The 13,799-nt window shown below is 41.2% G+C and overlaps 2 protein-coding genes across 2 annotated transcripts; both read right to left on the minus strand.

Moving 5' to 3' along the window:
* Nucleotides 1–565: 565 nt before the first annotated feature.
* Nucleotides 566–2,522, minus strand: LOC135542286 (troponin I, slow skeletal muscle-like). The gene is made up of 5 exons (XM_064969136.1): nt 2,485–2,522; nt 2,248–2,379; nt 2,069–2,158; nt 1,688–1,864; nt 566–1,405 (listed from the first exon to the last, which is right to left on the minus strand). The coding sequence occupies exons 1-5, from the start codon at nt 2,491–2,493 to the stop codon at nt 1,301–1,303; spliced, it is 513 nt and encodes a 170-aa protein (XP_064825208.1). The 5' UTR covers nt 2,494–2,522; the 3' UTR covers nt 566–1,300.
* Nucleotides 2,523–9,391: 6,869 nt separating this feature from the next.
* LOC135542284 (cysteine and glycine-rich protein 1-like) lies at nt 9,392–13,117 on the minus strand. Its single transcript, XM_064969135.1, has 6 exons — nt 12,959–13,117; nt 11,504–11,613; nt 10,794–10,962; nt 10,380–10,509; nt 9,898–9,991; nt 9,392–9,747 (listed from the first exon to the last, which is right to left on the minus strand). The coding sequence occupies exons 2-6, from the start codon at nt 11,610–11,612 to the stop codon at nt 9,671–9,673; spliced, it is 579 nt and encodes a 192-aa protein (XP_064825207.1). The 5' UTR covers nt 11,613; nt 12,959–13,117; the 3' UTR covers nt 9,392–9,670.
* Nucleotides 13,118–13,799: the final 682 nt, after the last annotated feature.

A 13,799-nucleotide genomic window follows, 5' to 3' on the forward strand; every position in this document is an offset into this window, starting at 1 on the left:
TGTAAATGTTTTTCAATTGACATTTCTTTGTATTTATCCATTAAAATTATGCCAGTTGATTCATGATTTCGACTGGCTGAGAAACGCTGCCTGTCTGTCCTGTCCCGACTCCCAACCCCTACACGTTCATTACTATGGGACAGCTGGAAATTGAATTCTAATATTGAAACAGTGTTGCAAATGTTGGAGAGACAGACAGCAAGGTTTATACAAATCCCCACTGTTGAAAACTAAATGTTAGTATAAAATAACATGAGATAATGTCTTGATGCTATTTATAGTGGAGATCAAGTTTATAACTTTCCTGGCTGGGCTGATGAGACAGTGGATTGCGCAGTCAGATGGAACAGAGTAAATAGGCATTTTAACGTCACAGATTTAGCCGGTGGTAACTTGTGGAATTGACACTGGCTGGAATGCGCTTTTAACCAATAACCATTCAGGATTAGACCCACCCGTTGGCCATTATAAACTGGGTGGTTTGAGCCCTGAATTCTGATTGGCTGACAGCCGTGGTATATTAGACCATATATCACAGATGTGACAAAACTTTTATTTGTACTGCTCTAATTACATTGGTAACCAGTTAATGATTTTGTCAGTCGCTCTCACTATCTCACATTCACCAAAACGTTGTCTCCACCTCATGGCAAAATGTGTAGAATTGCAACACATTAGTAGCCTGACTACCCATCCACATCCCTCTGGCCAAGCGTCACACCCACTAGCGTTTCTTCTTCACGATGAGTCTAGATTTGCTTTCCTCCTTGACGTCTTGTAGAATGCGACCACATTCTGACCGTTCTGATTGGTCCCAGAAAGTGTCGGGCCAAAACTCCCCTGCATGATGACCTTGTCAACGTTGATACTCTGATTGGTTGGAGATGATCCAATCCCTGATGAATTTGTTTTCTACAACGCCCCTCATTTTGGCATCCGCACAATCGACTTCTAGTCTCAGACAATGTATGACGCGATTGATAGCGGAATTAAATTCAGGTGTCAGGCAAGCAAATAAGCTTTAAAATTTTAAATGGCAAAATTATTTCTCTGCCCCATGTCAAAATGAGTGGAATTGCATGAACTATCATTTACTCTAAAATTTCTTCTCAGGCCAACAGTGACGATGAAGCAGAACATTGTGATTGTAGCAGCATACAGCTCGTACTGTGTAAGCCTTGCTAAACAATAAACAGAAGCATTGTAGTGCCACTGAAACAAGACTTTAAACCATTAACACATTTTGAATGTTCAGGATGAATAGAAATGAAGGAAACATTTAGAGTATTCTCCTCTCTGTCTACTGAGGGGTGCCTTTGGCTGCGTCAAACATCTTCTTCCTTCCCTCCATGCCAGACATGGCCTCCACGTTCTTCCTCCAATCACTCACCTCCACTGTCTTCTCCTGCAGAGCGTACACACAATGGCAGTCACTACCATGTCAGTAGGATGTCAGTGTGTCAGTATATCAGTCTGGTCAGCTTCAAGTTACAAGAACAAACTGTTAGCTCCTGTCATTGATGTATAGATTACCACCGGTTGAGGGAAATATTGACAATTTAAATAAAGCTCCAGGCAGTATATTATACAAACCTAGCAAAACGCATCGTTGCATCACACTATTTATTACCTGCTGCCTTTGATCTTATGAGGACACACAAAATCTACCAGGAAAAACTCAACTTACCTTCTCTGTGTCCTCCTTCTTGACTGACTTGAGGTTTGCCCGAAGGTCCATGGAGACCTTGTGTTTGGAGCCCAGGAGAGAGCGCAAGATGGCGTCAGCAGAGACCCTTACCCTCCTCAGGCTCGGCCGCTTGAACTTCCCCCTCAGATCCAAAACTTTGATGTTCAGGTCCTTGATCTACAGGACAGGTTGAAAGAAGAGGTAGACCCCATCCTAGAGATACAACTAAAATGGCTTCTTTCTCTATGGGCTAAACAAAAGGTATCTCAGATTACACCATCTTTAAAGTTAGCTCTTGGAGTCGACCATGTCGTGGATATACAGTATGAACCACATTTAGAAGGTATGTTTAAAGCGGCAGAGGTACAGTAGGCACTGTACCTCTCTGGTGTTGTGCATGACTTTGGCTTCAATGTCATATCGCTCCTCATCCACCACGTCAACCTTGGCATGTAACTCCCGACATAACTCCTGTTGGGGAAATTTGAATTTTGTAATGAATTAGTACCCAGGTCAATGTAGTCAATAGGTTTACTGAATGTGTGTATGGATGGGAGTACCTGGAGCTCAGCAAAGGACATGCCACCGGTCTGTAAGGTGGGTGCTCTCTCTGCCAGATACCTCTCCTTCTCCTCCTCTTTATCCACAATCTCCTGCTCAATCTCCTCCTTCGCCTTGGCCACCATTAAGCTCTGAAAACACATTTAAATATTTCAAACGTATGGCCTCATACGACTGAGGTAGTTGCCAAACAGTCAAGTGTTATTGCTGTGGTCATAGTGTGGCTATCAACTCACCTTTAGCATGAGCTTACGGGAGGCCGAGATCTTCGACTTTCGCTTCAAAAAGATGAATCAATTTGATTAAGTTAGTCATAGATTGACAGTAGAATTAATGTCTCACTTAATCCGTGTTTATTGGCATTTATGCAATAGAATTAGAGAAATCTCACCTCTTGTCTGTAAAGAAAAAAACACATTTTGGTGTAAATATAATTTAGCATAAGAGATCAAGTATCTGAAATACTTCCTAATGTGGCACACATAATTTATTAGGCAGTCATTGTTAGTGTTTCTAAAGATAACTGGCATGCGCTGTCTGACCCATCCCATCTCTGTTTGGCCCTGTCCGGGGGTATCATCAGATGGGGCCACAGTGTCTCCTGACCCCTCCTGTCTCAGCCTCCAGTATTTATGCTGCAGTAGTTTATGTGTCGAGGGGCTAGGGTCAGTTTGTTATATCTGGAGTACTTCTCCTGTCTTATACGGTGTCCTGTGTGAATTTAAGTATGCTCTCTCTAATTCTCTCTTTCTCTCTTTCTTTTTCTCTCTCGGAGGACCTGAGCCCTTGCTGTCCCCAGTCCACCTGAGGTGCTGACTTGCTGCACCCTCGACAACTACTGTGATTGTTATTATTTAACCATGCTGGTCATTTATGAACATTTGAACATCTTGGCCATGTTCTGTTATAATCTCCACACGGCACAGCCAGAAGAGGACTGGCCACCCCTCGTAGCCTGGTTCCTCTCTAGGTTTGTTCCTAGGTTTTGGCATTTCTAGGGAGTTTTTCCTAGCCACCATGCTTCTACACCTGCATTGCTTGCTGTTTGGGGTTTTAGGTTGGGTTTATGTACAGCACTTTGAGATATCAGCTGATGTACGAAGGGCTATATAAGTACATTTGATTTGACTTGATTTGACGAAGGGGGTTCACTGGAAAAGAATACACTTACACTTGCTCTGGCATCTTGGCAATGTAGATTCCCCTAGAAGACAAAAATAAGACCTACGTTTCTGAAGAACTTGACAAGAGAAACCATTTGCACCTGTACGCATATGGTACTTATGTCTCCCATTTCACTTCCCTTGATATATCATCATAGCTTTCAATGTACTGACATGCAACACAAAGTAATTGCATTATTCTACAGTGTATTGTCAACTTAATGAAAAGTAACTATCATACTCATGTAATATGACTGAAAAACAGCTAAATCATAGCTTTTTTTTATTATTCATTCCTTCTTTTGCTAAATGAACTATAGAGCATGTTTCCATTTGGTCATAGTTGTTTAGTATCTAGCCATGGGTTGTTTTTCTCCATCTACTACAGTACATTATCAGCAGGTCAAGTGGTCGCTCAGGGCTCCAAGTGGTCTACATCACCAGTCTCCACTTCTACATCTGACCCTCTGGCTTGAAGCCTTGGGCCTGCGACCCATCCCCCTGCCGCCTCTCTCTGCTGACAGTGGCACCCCCCAAAAGAAAGTGATTGCAGACAGGGGGAGAGACGTGCATCAGCCCTGGCATGGTAACTATTCCAGACAGATAACGATCATGTCTTTCTCCTGCTTATTTTCACTGGATAATGCTCCACAAATAGACCAGGAGGTCTGGATTTGGTAAGTTCTTTTTTAGAATTCCTTATTCCATAAAGGAATGTTGCAGTGTCCAGTTTAAATGGGAATCCAGTGTATATGATTAGTAAATGAAAACCAGTGTGGAATAATTTATAGAAATAACTGGTAAAACATAGAAAAACCTGTAAAACAATCTCAGAAAAGATTATTTCCCAAAATAAAAGACAATTGAATAAAACAAAAGAGACATTAGAAAACTCAAATAAGTTGGAAACCGAAATTGATAAATACATTTTCTAAACTAACAAATTGTAAAATAAATAAATAAATAAAAGACGGAAAACATAAATTGAGTCCAGATTTTTCTAATAGCCCTATCCTAAAATGTTTATTTAGATTGGCTACTGATTTACAGTTTAATTTTGAGCATCTGTAAATAGAATCCAAAAGTATGTGAGATGTTTTCAAAATAGTTCAATAGTTTTAAAAAATACATACGGAAATACACAGATAATAACAAATATTACAATGAATAATGTTCCGCAATTATCAGACCCTAAAACTTCAAATTCAGGAAATACAGAAAGGCTCTAAGCATTGTCTACACAATATCACATGTAGAGAGGGCCCAGTCTTACCTTTCTCTGCTGAGGTTGGAGATGTCCTGTAGAGGCTCAGAGTGATGGGAAGAAGAATGCACCAGAGTTTTTAACTCAGCCTCCCATTGTCCCTCCTGCCCGTCACTGGGATCCCTAAATAGAACACACACACCCTAGTGGTCTCCCTTATCCAATGCTTATGATGCTGAACTTTCCAGTGGTGTTGGTACCATAGGTCATGATCCAGCAGCTGCTCAGTGATAACACACATTGTGTTAGTGGGCTGTGTGTTGTGCCAGGTGGGGACAGACACTTTCCTCATCAGGTATCTCAATAATATAATGCCATTTAGCAAACACTTTCATCCAAAGCAAAGCACAGTCATGTGTGCATAGATTTTATGTATGGGTGGTCCTGGGAATTGAACCCACTATTCTGGTATTACAAGCTCTATGTTCTATCAACTGAGCTACAAAGGATCATGTCAGTTTTACTGCGAAGACCCTACCCAGTCTTACTGTTGGTTGGGGACAGTGCCAGTAACTTCAACAGCCAGCGATGAATACCAAGTGGAGGAACTGCTTTTTACTATTTTCTGACTATGATGGAGCCTTGATAAACAATCCAGGTGGTTGGTTTTGCAAGCATTTGTGTCAGGGCCGGCTCTAAGCGAGATTTGGTTGCCTCCCCTCCCCCACCTCGCGGGCAAAACATTTTAGTGGGCCCCCTCTTGACGGCAGACAGACATGTTAGTTTTAAAGTTAATTTCCTGCAATTCTACACATTTTGCCATGGGGTGAAGAGAACATTTAGCAATTTTATAACACATTTCATACAATTGTACATATTTTGCCATGGGGTGTAGAGAAAATTCTACACCTATTTCCATTACTTATGTTAATGATATCCGAGTGAGAGTGACTAACAAAATCAATGGAGGGCCCCCTTGAGGTCAGGGCCTTTGGCCATTTGCCCGGTCGTTATTCAGCCATGATAACAAGTTTAGATAGCTGGCTAGACTAATTTACCAATCTGAAAATTGTTAGCTGACATGGCTAATTGAGTGACGGTCAGTTACTGACACAAGGGAAAAATTGCTGATGCACAATCAAATTTCAAACTTGCACCTTGTGTTTTCTACCATTCTAACTCTCAACAGTAAGTTGAGAACCCGACTGAGTACTTTTGTTGGTCTGGGGCTCCCTAGCGTCCTGGAGCCCTAAGCGACCGCTTATTTCGCTTATGCCTGGAGCTGGCCCTGGGCTGTATTCACCCTGTATTTCAGATCTCTGTTGGCTGGTAATGAGAAAGGTATTGCAGACACACACTACCCCCTGAGAACAGCAGGCCCCCGCGGCCTGATTAGAATATTAACTGCAGACAATGTTAAGCCCCGCAGTTGATGAAAGGAATGCAATCATATCCACCACACAATAGCAGGGTCCTGCCAACTATACATAGACCAGTGTATCACCATCTGATTCTACCACTCTGATTGGGTTGTCGGATGCTTAAGTGCTTGGTTCGCTTTTGTGTATGTGCGCAGGGCCAGCCCTAGACATAAGCGACCATTTAGGGGGCTGCGGCCGCTACGAAAAATTGCATGAAATGAGTTATACAATTGCTATATCTTCTCTGCACCCCTGGATAAAATGTGAAATTGCTGCAAACTTGCAGGCCTGAAATTTAAATGGATTGTTATGCTCCTGCTGTTTTTTGTTGTTGTCTAGAAGCAAGTAGGCCTATCTCCCATTTATGGTTGCCTGTTGTACAAGGCAATACGGAGACTGTCAGTTGTGATTTCTGTCACTTGAGAACTAGGCCTACTGATGCATCGCATGACAGCTGATTTTAATTTCGATTTATATATGGCAGCAGGATCAACCAAAGTGCTGTCGATTTGTTTGACGGTTGCATGGAAACGAGCAGCCCATGTACACAGAGAGGATTATGACTAAACCGTTGCAAAACTTTGTCATAGGTATGGATTCCATCTCTGTCAAAATCAAATAGTTTTTTTTTTTTTTTTGCCAAGCCAAATTTCTTAAGGCTCCTGAGGTTGAAGAGGCACTATTGCGTGTAGCGGGTGTGGCTCCTTTGCACGCACTGAATCAATTTAATAGGGCTCAGATGGGTGGTGTCTCTTTCTTCTGTTATGGTTTTGGAAAACTGGAGCACCGACTTATTTTTAGCATACACATTTCAACAACATGTTGGTAGCATGGTTTCCAAATGTTGAAGAGGTACAATTATCTCTGGGGTGAACCATTCATTCAAAATAACTTAAATTGCTTAAAAAAACTGATAAATGAAGGAAGAGTCAAGGGTACAATACTGTATACAGTACATACCAGCGTTAGGGGACAAACAAACTACATATCCCGAACAGAATTGCGGACTGTATCATCCAATCACAGAGCAGATTCAAGTCACGTGCCCACTGGAATCATTTCTTGGACATTTTGAAAAACATGGCGATTGAGGTTTGGGTGTTGCGTTTCCAATTTCTGTTAGCTAAATTACCGTAAAAAGGATTCAAATAAACCATGAGATTTGGTTGCGAACACATGGCACTCGATAACTGTCACAGGCGCAAACTGAATTTGTTCATTGCGTTATAGGAAAAGTCGGTGCGTATCATTAAAACCATTTGATATAGTTTTCAATTACTAATTTGATAAGTACTTATTAAATAATCGAATTCCATTATTTAAACACTCTAGATAATACAAATGTGAAGTATTACTAGTCATACCATTTGTGTTTTTAAATGTAATCCCTGCAAATTATAAGGCCATACTTTCAATTCTGCGTAACGGCACATTTCATACTCTACTGTATCTCCAGAGATCACAAGGTAAAATATATCCAATTGTCGTTTAGCCTATATTTACAATCCCCTTATCCAAACAGATTACCCATTTAGCTAGCGTTTATCAATCAATTACAGTGCATGGAGAACGCCATTATTTCTACCAGAAAAAAACAAGTTTTTCCACTTGCAACAGACAGGTTCGCTTGACCTTGTGTAAAGGTGGTGGAATTAATGCTGCGTTCATACCCATGTGGGAAAGTAAGAAATACCAGTTGGATGCATTCACATGCTTTATTATTTGAGAACTGCTGATTGGATAATGCACAACAAGCTGCATCAACCACAAACAGTACAACTATCATGCTTGTAAACAAATGTTAGTTAAAATCATATTAGTTTGCTTTTTATAATGAATTTTTGTTGCATTTAACTGCAGAGAGTGCTGTTTGATGTAATTTGACATCAGCATGTGGAAGAAACTGGAGCGCAGGGACGATAAACAAGTTTCCCACTAATTACCAGTTGGAGGAGTGTTCAAGTAGATTTCCCAATTGTGTGGTAAATACCACCATCCCACATTTTTATGAACGCAGCACATGTCAAGATCAGAACATTTATCTGTATACACCAGAGGCTGGTGGGAGGAGCTATAGGAGGATGGGCTCATTGTAATGGCATAAATAGAACGGAGTCAAACATGTTTGATACTGTCCTATTACAATGGTCCTGTCCTTATATAGCTTATCCTATGGTAAACAGATCTGCCACACCTCCATTTCTGTCATCTCCACCACAAACAAATGGCTGGCACATGCATTTCCTCATGCTTATGTTGTCAGAATGCTTGAAGAGAGAAGTGAGAAAAGGGAATTAAGTTCCATGTATCTCGGGTCTGAATTCCCCTCCAATTATAATTCAAATAAAATATTAACACTTGCAATGCAACCACTGTCTGAATTGAAAAGGAATTCCACTTTTTGTATGAGTGGAATTCTATAGTGACCCAGTTGCATTTTGTAGTGGGTATAAATAGTTCTAATAACTAACCCAGACAGCTCTTCCCCCCATCAAATGACAATGGTTGACTCATGGCCTTAAACGGTACCAATTTCTCATCACCCATACTATTTTAAATCATTTGATTTTTCCCATTGTATTAGTTATGGCACATTGATCTCCAGGTTAAATAAGTGTTTTCAAGATGAGGGAGTCGTGAATCACCCAGCCTATTGGCATCTCGCAACACGCCCATACGTCATGTCTTGAAATATGCAGACGGCTTGAAAGTTTAAATTGTAATACCTCTGACAGACAACTTTCTAGCTCTGCCCATACATTTGGGACTTTAACATTTACAGAATGCGTGGCTTGAGTCAGTTTTACACTTGTCTGTGGATAAATAATTTACATTAGTTTACTGGATTAAGCATACATTGTTAACTGTAATACTGTTAATTATGCACAGATCTTCCCGCCATCTTGTGCCAACAAACTAAACTTAAATGTTAGTTCCAATAGTAATTCTCTTTTAAGAGACTGTCAGTTACTCTCAGCAAGGTTTTATATAGCTTACCCATCATATGCACCTCCCTCTAGGTTGCTCTGATGTCCAGAAGATTTCAAAATCGGGTTTGTTGCCAGATGCGGTTGTCATGCAAGCCTATTTCCCAAACAATGATCCCATATTCTAATTCAATGCTTCCTCTTAGTTTGTTACCTTTTAATGTGCACAGTATTTGATACAGTACATTTCATATGATAAGATCAATGCAAGTCTTCAGAATTCATAGCCTTGGACGACAATACTTTATGATTTTCTTCTTTCACTCTGCCTCTGATAAATTGCCCCATTAAGCAAATTCACCAACTGCCAAACAAAACCAGGGTGTGTCCATCTTACCGTCAATAAAAACTGGCTCACTTGGTGTATATTCAAATTGCAAAAAGGAGTTTATTAGGCCAAAATGAACAAGCTGGTAAATCTTGGTTCTCTCAGTGGTTACAAAAAGATGTATCATGCAGAGTATTAACCTCATCTTAGAAAAAACATGAGCAGCTAACGCCGCTGGTAAGGTAAGCACATACGTGTAAAGTGCACTGCGTGAGCCTCTGCCAGTAGCTGGAATGAGATAGCACGATTAAACACAGGTTGACTGGGGAATCCAGGGATTTGCAGTCCAAATGTTTAGGAGTCCGAGGAGGTCTGAGCCCTACTGAGCATGCGCCAGAGCTCCTGCCCCCTGGCCGAAACCAAAGCCCTTTGGACCAAAATTCTTGGCATAACATGCTGTGGATGAAAAGGTAGTATACTTGATATAATGTACATAATACAAAGGGAGATAAATTGATAACAGATGCTACAGTATTTGCATTCTCTAGTTTATTTAAATTCTGTTTTGCTGCATTTACAGTAGAAGTTCAGAAATAGTACACCCACCTTTACAGTAGATTTCTCCATCTTTGTCAGCCACAGTGGTTGATTCCAGCCCCTTCCCACACTTGCTACAGCGGAAGCAGCTCTTGTGCCAGGACTGGAAAAGACAGATTAGGAAAAGTGTTGTCTCAGCACTGGGCTGCACAGATACAGTATGTCAACAATACCTGGTATTTCTCCTTCACATTACACTATTTGAACACAGATAAGATATCCCTAATCATGCATTTCAGTTGATCCACTGCCACAGCAGCCGTTGACACAGTATGGCCATTAGTGCTGTTAAATATATGGGCGGTTTCCCGGACATAGATTAAGCCTAGTCCTGGACAGCAAGCTCAATGGAGAATCTCCTTTAAGTGCTTTTTAGTCCAGGACTAGGCTTAATCTGTGTCCGGGAAACCGCCCCATGATGTTCAGTGGATTCCCCATAATGTAGCTCTCCCCCTTTCAAAAGACAAGATCAGCCCAAAACGCTGACTTACATTTCCACCTCCGAGCACCTTCTCGGCAGAATACACAGCCTTGGCGCAGCGCGGGCACACATCTGAGCTGCCAAACTTAGTCGCTAACTTTGAGGCGTTGGGGTTGTTGGTGGGGCGGTGGGCTGCCTGCCTGTTGATGAACAAACGGACCGTCTTACTGGATATGTAATGACTAACACTATGCACTGTGGTTAGATTTGTTGTGATTAAACTACATAGAATAGCATTCTAGTCAGTCCTCAAGGTCTGCAGGTTTTCCTTTATCCCTAATTTATTAATTAATGTAATGTTCTCCCAGGTTTTAAATCAGCCCCTTATTAGAAGGGAATGATGAATATCAGCAGTGCTGTGGAAAAAGCCCTGGTAGACCTATTAGTATGGAGTGTACATACAACTCTAAGATTACTTCCTTACTCTTCAGGTCGGATTCCAAGATGTGCCCCTGTGTCCATGCTCAGGGTGCCTGCTCCCCCACCAAAGCCATAGCCTTTTGGCCCATACTTCTTGCCGTAGCAGGATTTGCAGTAGATTTCATCCACATGGCAGGCCACCGTTGTGCTGTCCAGGTTCTTCTTACATGCCACTAAGAGCAGAATATTTTAGGCAGGGAGAGGCAGACAGATTTAGTGGCATTGAACTGATTGGTCAGTGCTGTGCCATATCAGCAACACAAGCAGTTTAGAAGCTACACCAATACTAACAGTCTTCCAATTGGAGGTCATTGTGTTATGTTTATCAGCAACAGGCCATGTAGTTGCAGACATTTAACTCTTTAGAGTCTGAGTCACTGCAAAGACATTATGGTATCACCACAGTGTTAGTTTAACATTTGACGTTCTGACTCTGGGTGTGAGAGAGGTGCATAGTTAACTAACAAACACTCATCTGAGCCAGATCACTCTGGTACCTTTTCTCCCATACAAGGCCTGTGACAGAGCCATTTCTCCCTCTCCAAATAAGGACATGCTAGCAAGAACCGAGAACCTTTGGATTCTCCGCTTCCTCCGAGTGCCAAATACTTCACATTCCATCATGAGCTCTTAATGTCAGTTCAGAATAATTGGTACATTAGTCGTCAATGTGGTTTACGAAAGAATGGTGATGACCTCACGCGGATCACTTACTGCACAGAAAGCAGGACTTGTGGAAATATTTCCCCTCGCACTGCACTTCCTCAGCGAAGTACACAGTCTTCTGGCAGCAGCCACACTTATTTCCTCCTCCCAAAGGCATTCTGCGGAGTTACAGTGGAGAGTTAGTTCCTTACATAGAAATGGGAGGCATGTGGTTCCTTCTGTTGGGACACCCACTGAATGGGAGGAGTGCCGTACATATAAATAAAGTATGCTTCTACAGTTCCTGACACGCATTGGATGGTAGGAGAAATGCATGAAGCTGTGTATACAATGGGAGGTTTTTCTAGACCTTGTGACTTAAAAAACAAAAAAGTACAACCAGTTATGGACTATAACTAGGGTTCTGGTCATGTAATCAAGAACTTTACAAATGAGAGAATAGTATCTACACAATAGAGCCTGGGTATTCTCTGTGGGTACCATACATTTAGACTAAAGGGTATTTTAGGAATGTACTCAAAAATATAAAGGAATGGCCTTTGAGTTGAAACTGCTGCTGGGTTTGGCTACAGTACATGCAGGTACTTCAACTGTTTATTCTCCTATTCATGAAATTCAAAGTTCCTCCTGAGGCTAGTGAGGTCCCAGAACACTCATTCAGAATAGTTATTGACTTAACCCAACTTATCAATTTTACTGTTGAATTTAAATAAATTGCTGTTGGATGTGTGTTGTACTTCAAGCTCTTGTTGAAATAGGTCACCAAGACAGAAGGTGCTAATCTGCAATTTGATTAAACAGGAAAGTCTCTTCATTTTATGGTAGCCTAGTGGTGAAGAGCATTGGGCCAGTAACCAAAATTACACTTTCAAATCCCAGAGTGGACGAGATGTGCCTTGAGCAAGGCACTGAACGCTAATTGTCCATGTAAGTTGCGCTGGATAAAAGCGTCTGCTAAATGACCAAAATGTTAATGCAGTTCGACTACATGTTAACAGTCACTTTATGACTGTAGTCACTGAACAGGTCAGGCAGCTTTAGACAGAATATCACTTTTGAAAAAATATAATTGAGCAACACATTGCATAGGAAGCTGGTCACAAACATTACTCATTTCCGGAGTTGTGACTCCTTTCCTGCAGATGCTCAGGAAATAGAACCATGAATGTACCCAGCCAAAACATTTAGGTGATTTTCCATCTAACAATGTGTTCTGTCAGCCATCATGATCCAAGACTTGCGGTCATCATCATCACACACAATCAAGCTACTAAGCAATCAATTCCCTACTTACAACAGCTTATTTTACCCTTCTTACCCTGTAAGTGTCTGGCAGAGCAGATGTGATCTGCCCTGCACTTTTAAAGTGAAAAAGCAGAAGAATGTCCATTCTTGGATAGTAATAAACATTTTGAAAGTGTTCTGTGGCCTGTTACTGTATACTATGCATTATGAAAGCAGTGGCTATAGTAGCTGGTAGGTGTTGAGATGGTCCCATCTTACCTTGTGTAGTGTTGGTGGCTGAAACTCCCTGGTTGTAGAGTGATCTCTGACAGTGGAGTTCTGGAGTGGCTTCAGTCTAAAAGAACTCAGAGAAACAAACCAAGCTGGGACTTAGGGAGGAGTCTGCTGGGTACACACATAGACTGTGAAAGAGATGTAGAGCGATGAGGACAAAAAAGGAAAGCGCTTTAAAAGGGTTTGCGAGATGCAGAGAGAGAAAACAAATTGAGAGCCAGAGAAGCCCTGTTTATACCTGGTGCTAACATGATCTTGTCCACAGGTGTAGACAATTAAAAGACACATTGGCTGCATTCACACAGGCAGCCCAGTTCTAATATTTTTTTCACTAATTGGTCTTTTGACAAATCAGACCAGCTCTGAAAATAATCTGATGTGTAAATATCTGATGTGATTGGTCAAACGATGAATTAGTGGAAAAATATCAGAATTGGGCTGCCTGTGTAAACAAAGCCATTGTGATCCGATTGAGATCTTTTTAAGGGTCATTGCACAAAATAAGTGCCTTTTGCATCCCTATGTAAACCCAGACTTAGATATTTTAAGTAGATATTGGGCACTAATATAGAATTTTAAAAGCCTCATGAAATGAAGTGTCCTCTAATATAGACCACATGGAAAATTCAATAAATATATATTTTTTACATGAATAAAGACTTACTAAAGTGCCAGAATTCACCATTTTAACATGTCCCTCTGGGAGTTCCTCCTGTCACAAGGGGATTTATGGCTGATTTAAGATGAAATCGTCAACCCTGTTACGGTCAACCCTGTTACGGTCAACCCTGTTACACTTAATGGGCACATATTATAGCATTTTTTT

The sequence above is a fragment of the Oncorhynchus masou genome, chromosome 6, assembly GCF_036934945.1.
Source record: "Oncorhynchus masou masou isolate Uvic2021 chromosome 6, UVic_Omas_1.1, whole genome shotgun sequence".
Taxonomy (NCBI): Eukaryota; Metazoa; Chordata; class Actinopteri; order Salmoniformes; family Salmonidae; genus Oncorhynchus; species Oncorhynchus masou.

Bases quoted from the DNA above. Each gene is read 5' to 3' on its own strand.
- LOC135542284 (XM_064969135.1), bottom strand. From the start codon at position 11,612: ATGCCTTTGGGAGGAGGAAATAAGTGTGGCTGCTGCCAGAAGACTGTG. The intron at 9,992-10,379 runs GTAAGTCAGCGT...TGTCTTTTCCAG, and splicing joins AGGTGCTCGGAGGTGGAAAT to TCCTGGCACAAGAGCTGCTT. The intron at 9,748-9,897 runs GTGGGTGTACTA...TTTCATCCACAG, and splicing joins TGGAGAAATCTACTGTAAAG to CATGTTATGCCAAGAATTTT.
- LOC135542286 (XM_064969136.1), bottom strand. The intron at 2,159-2,247 runs GTACTCCCATCC...TTTCCCCAACAG, and splicing joins TGTCCTTTGCTGAGCTCCAG to GAGTTATGTCGGGAGTTACA. The intron at 1,865-2,068 runs GTACAGTGCCTA...CCTGTCCTGTAG, and splicing joins TCATGCACAACACCAGAGAG to ATCAAGGACCTGAACATCAA.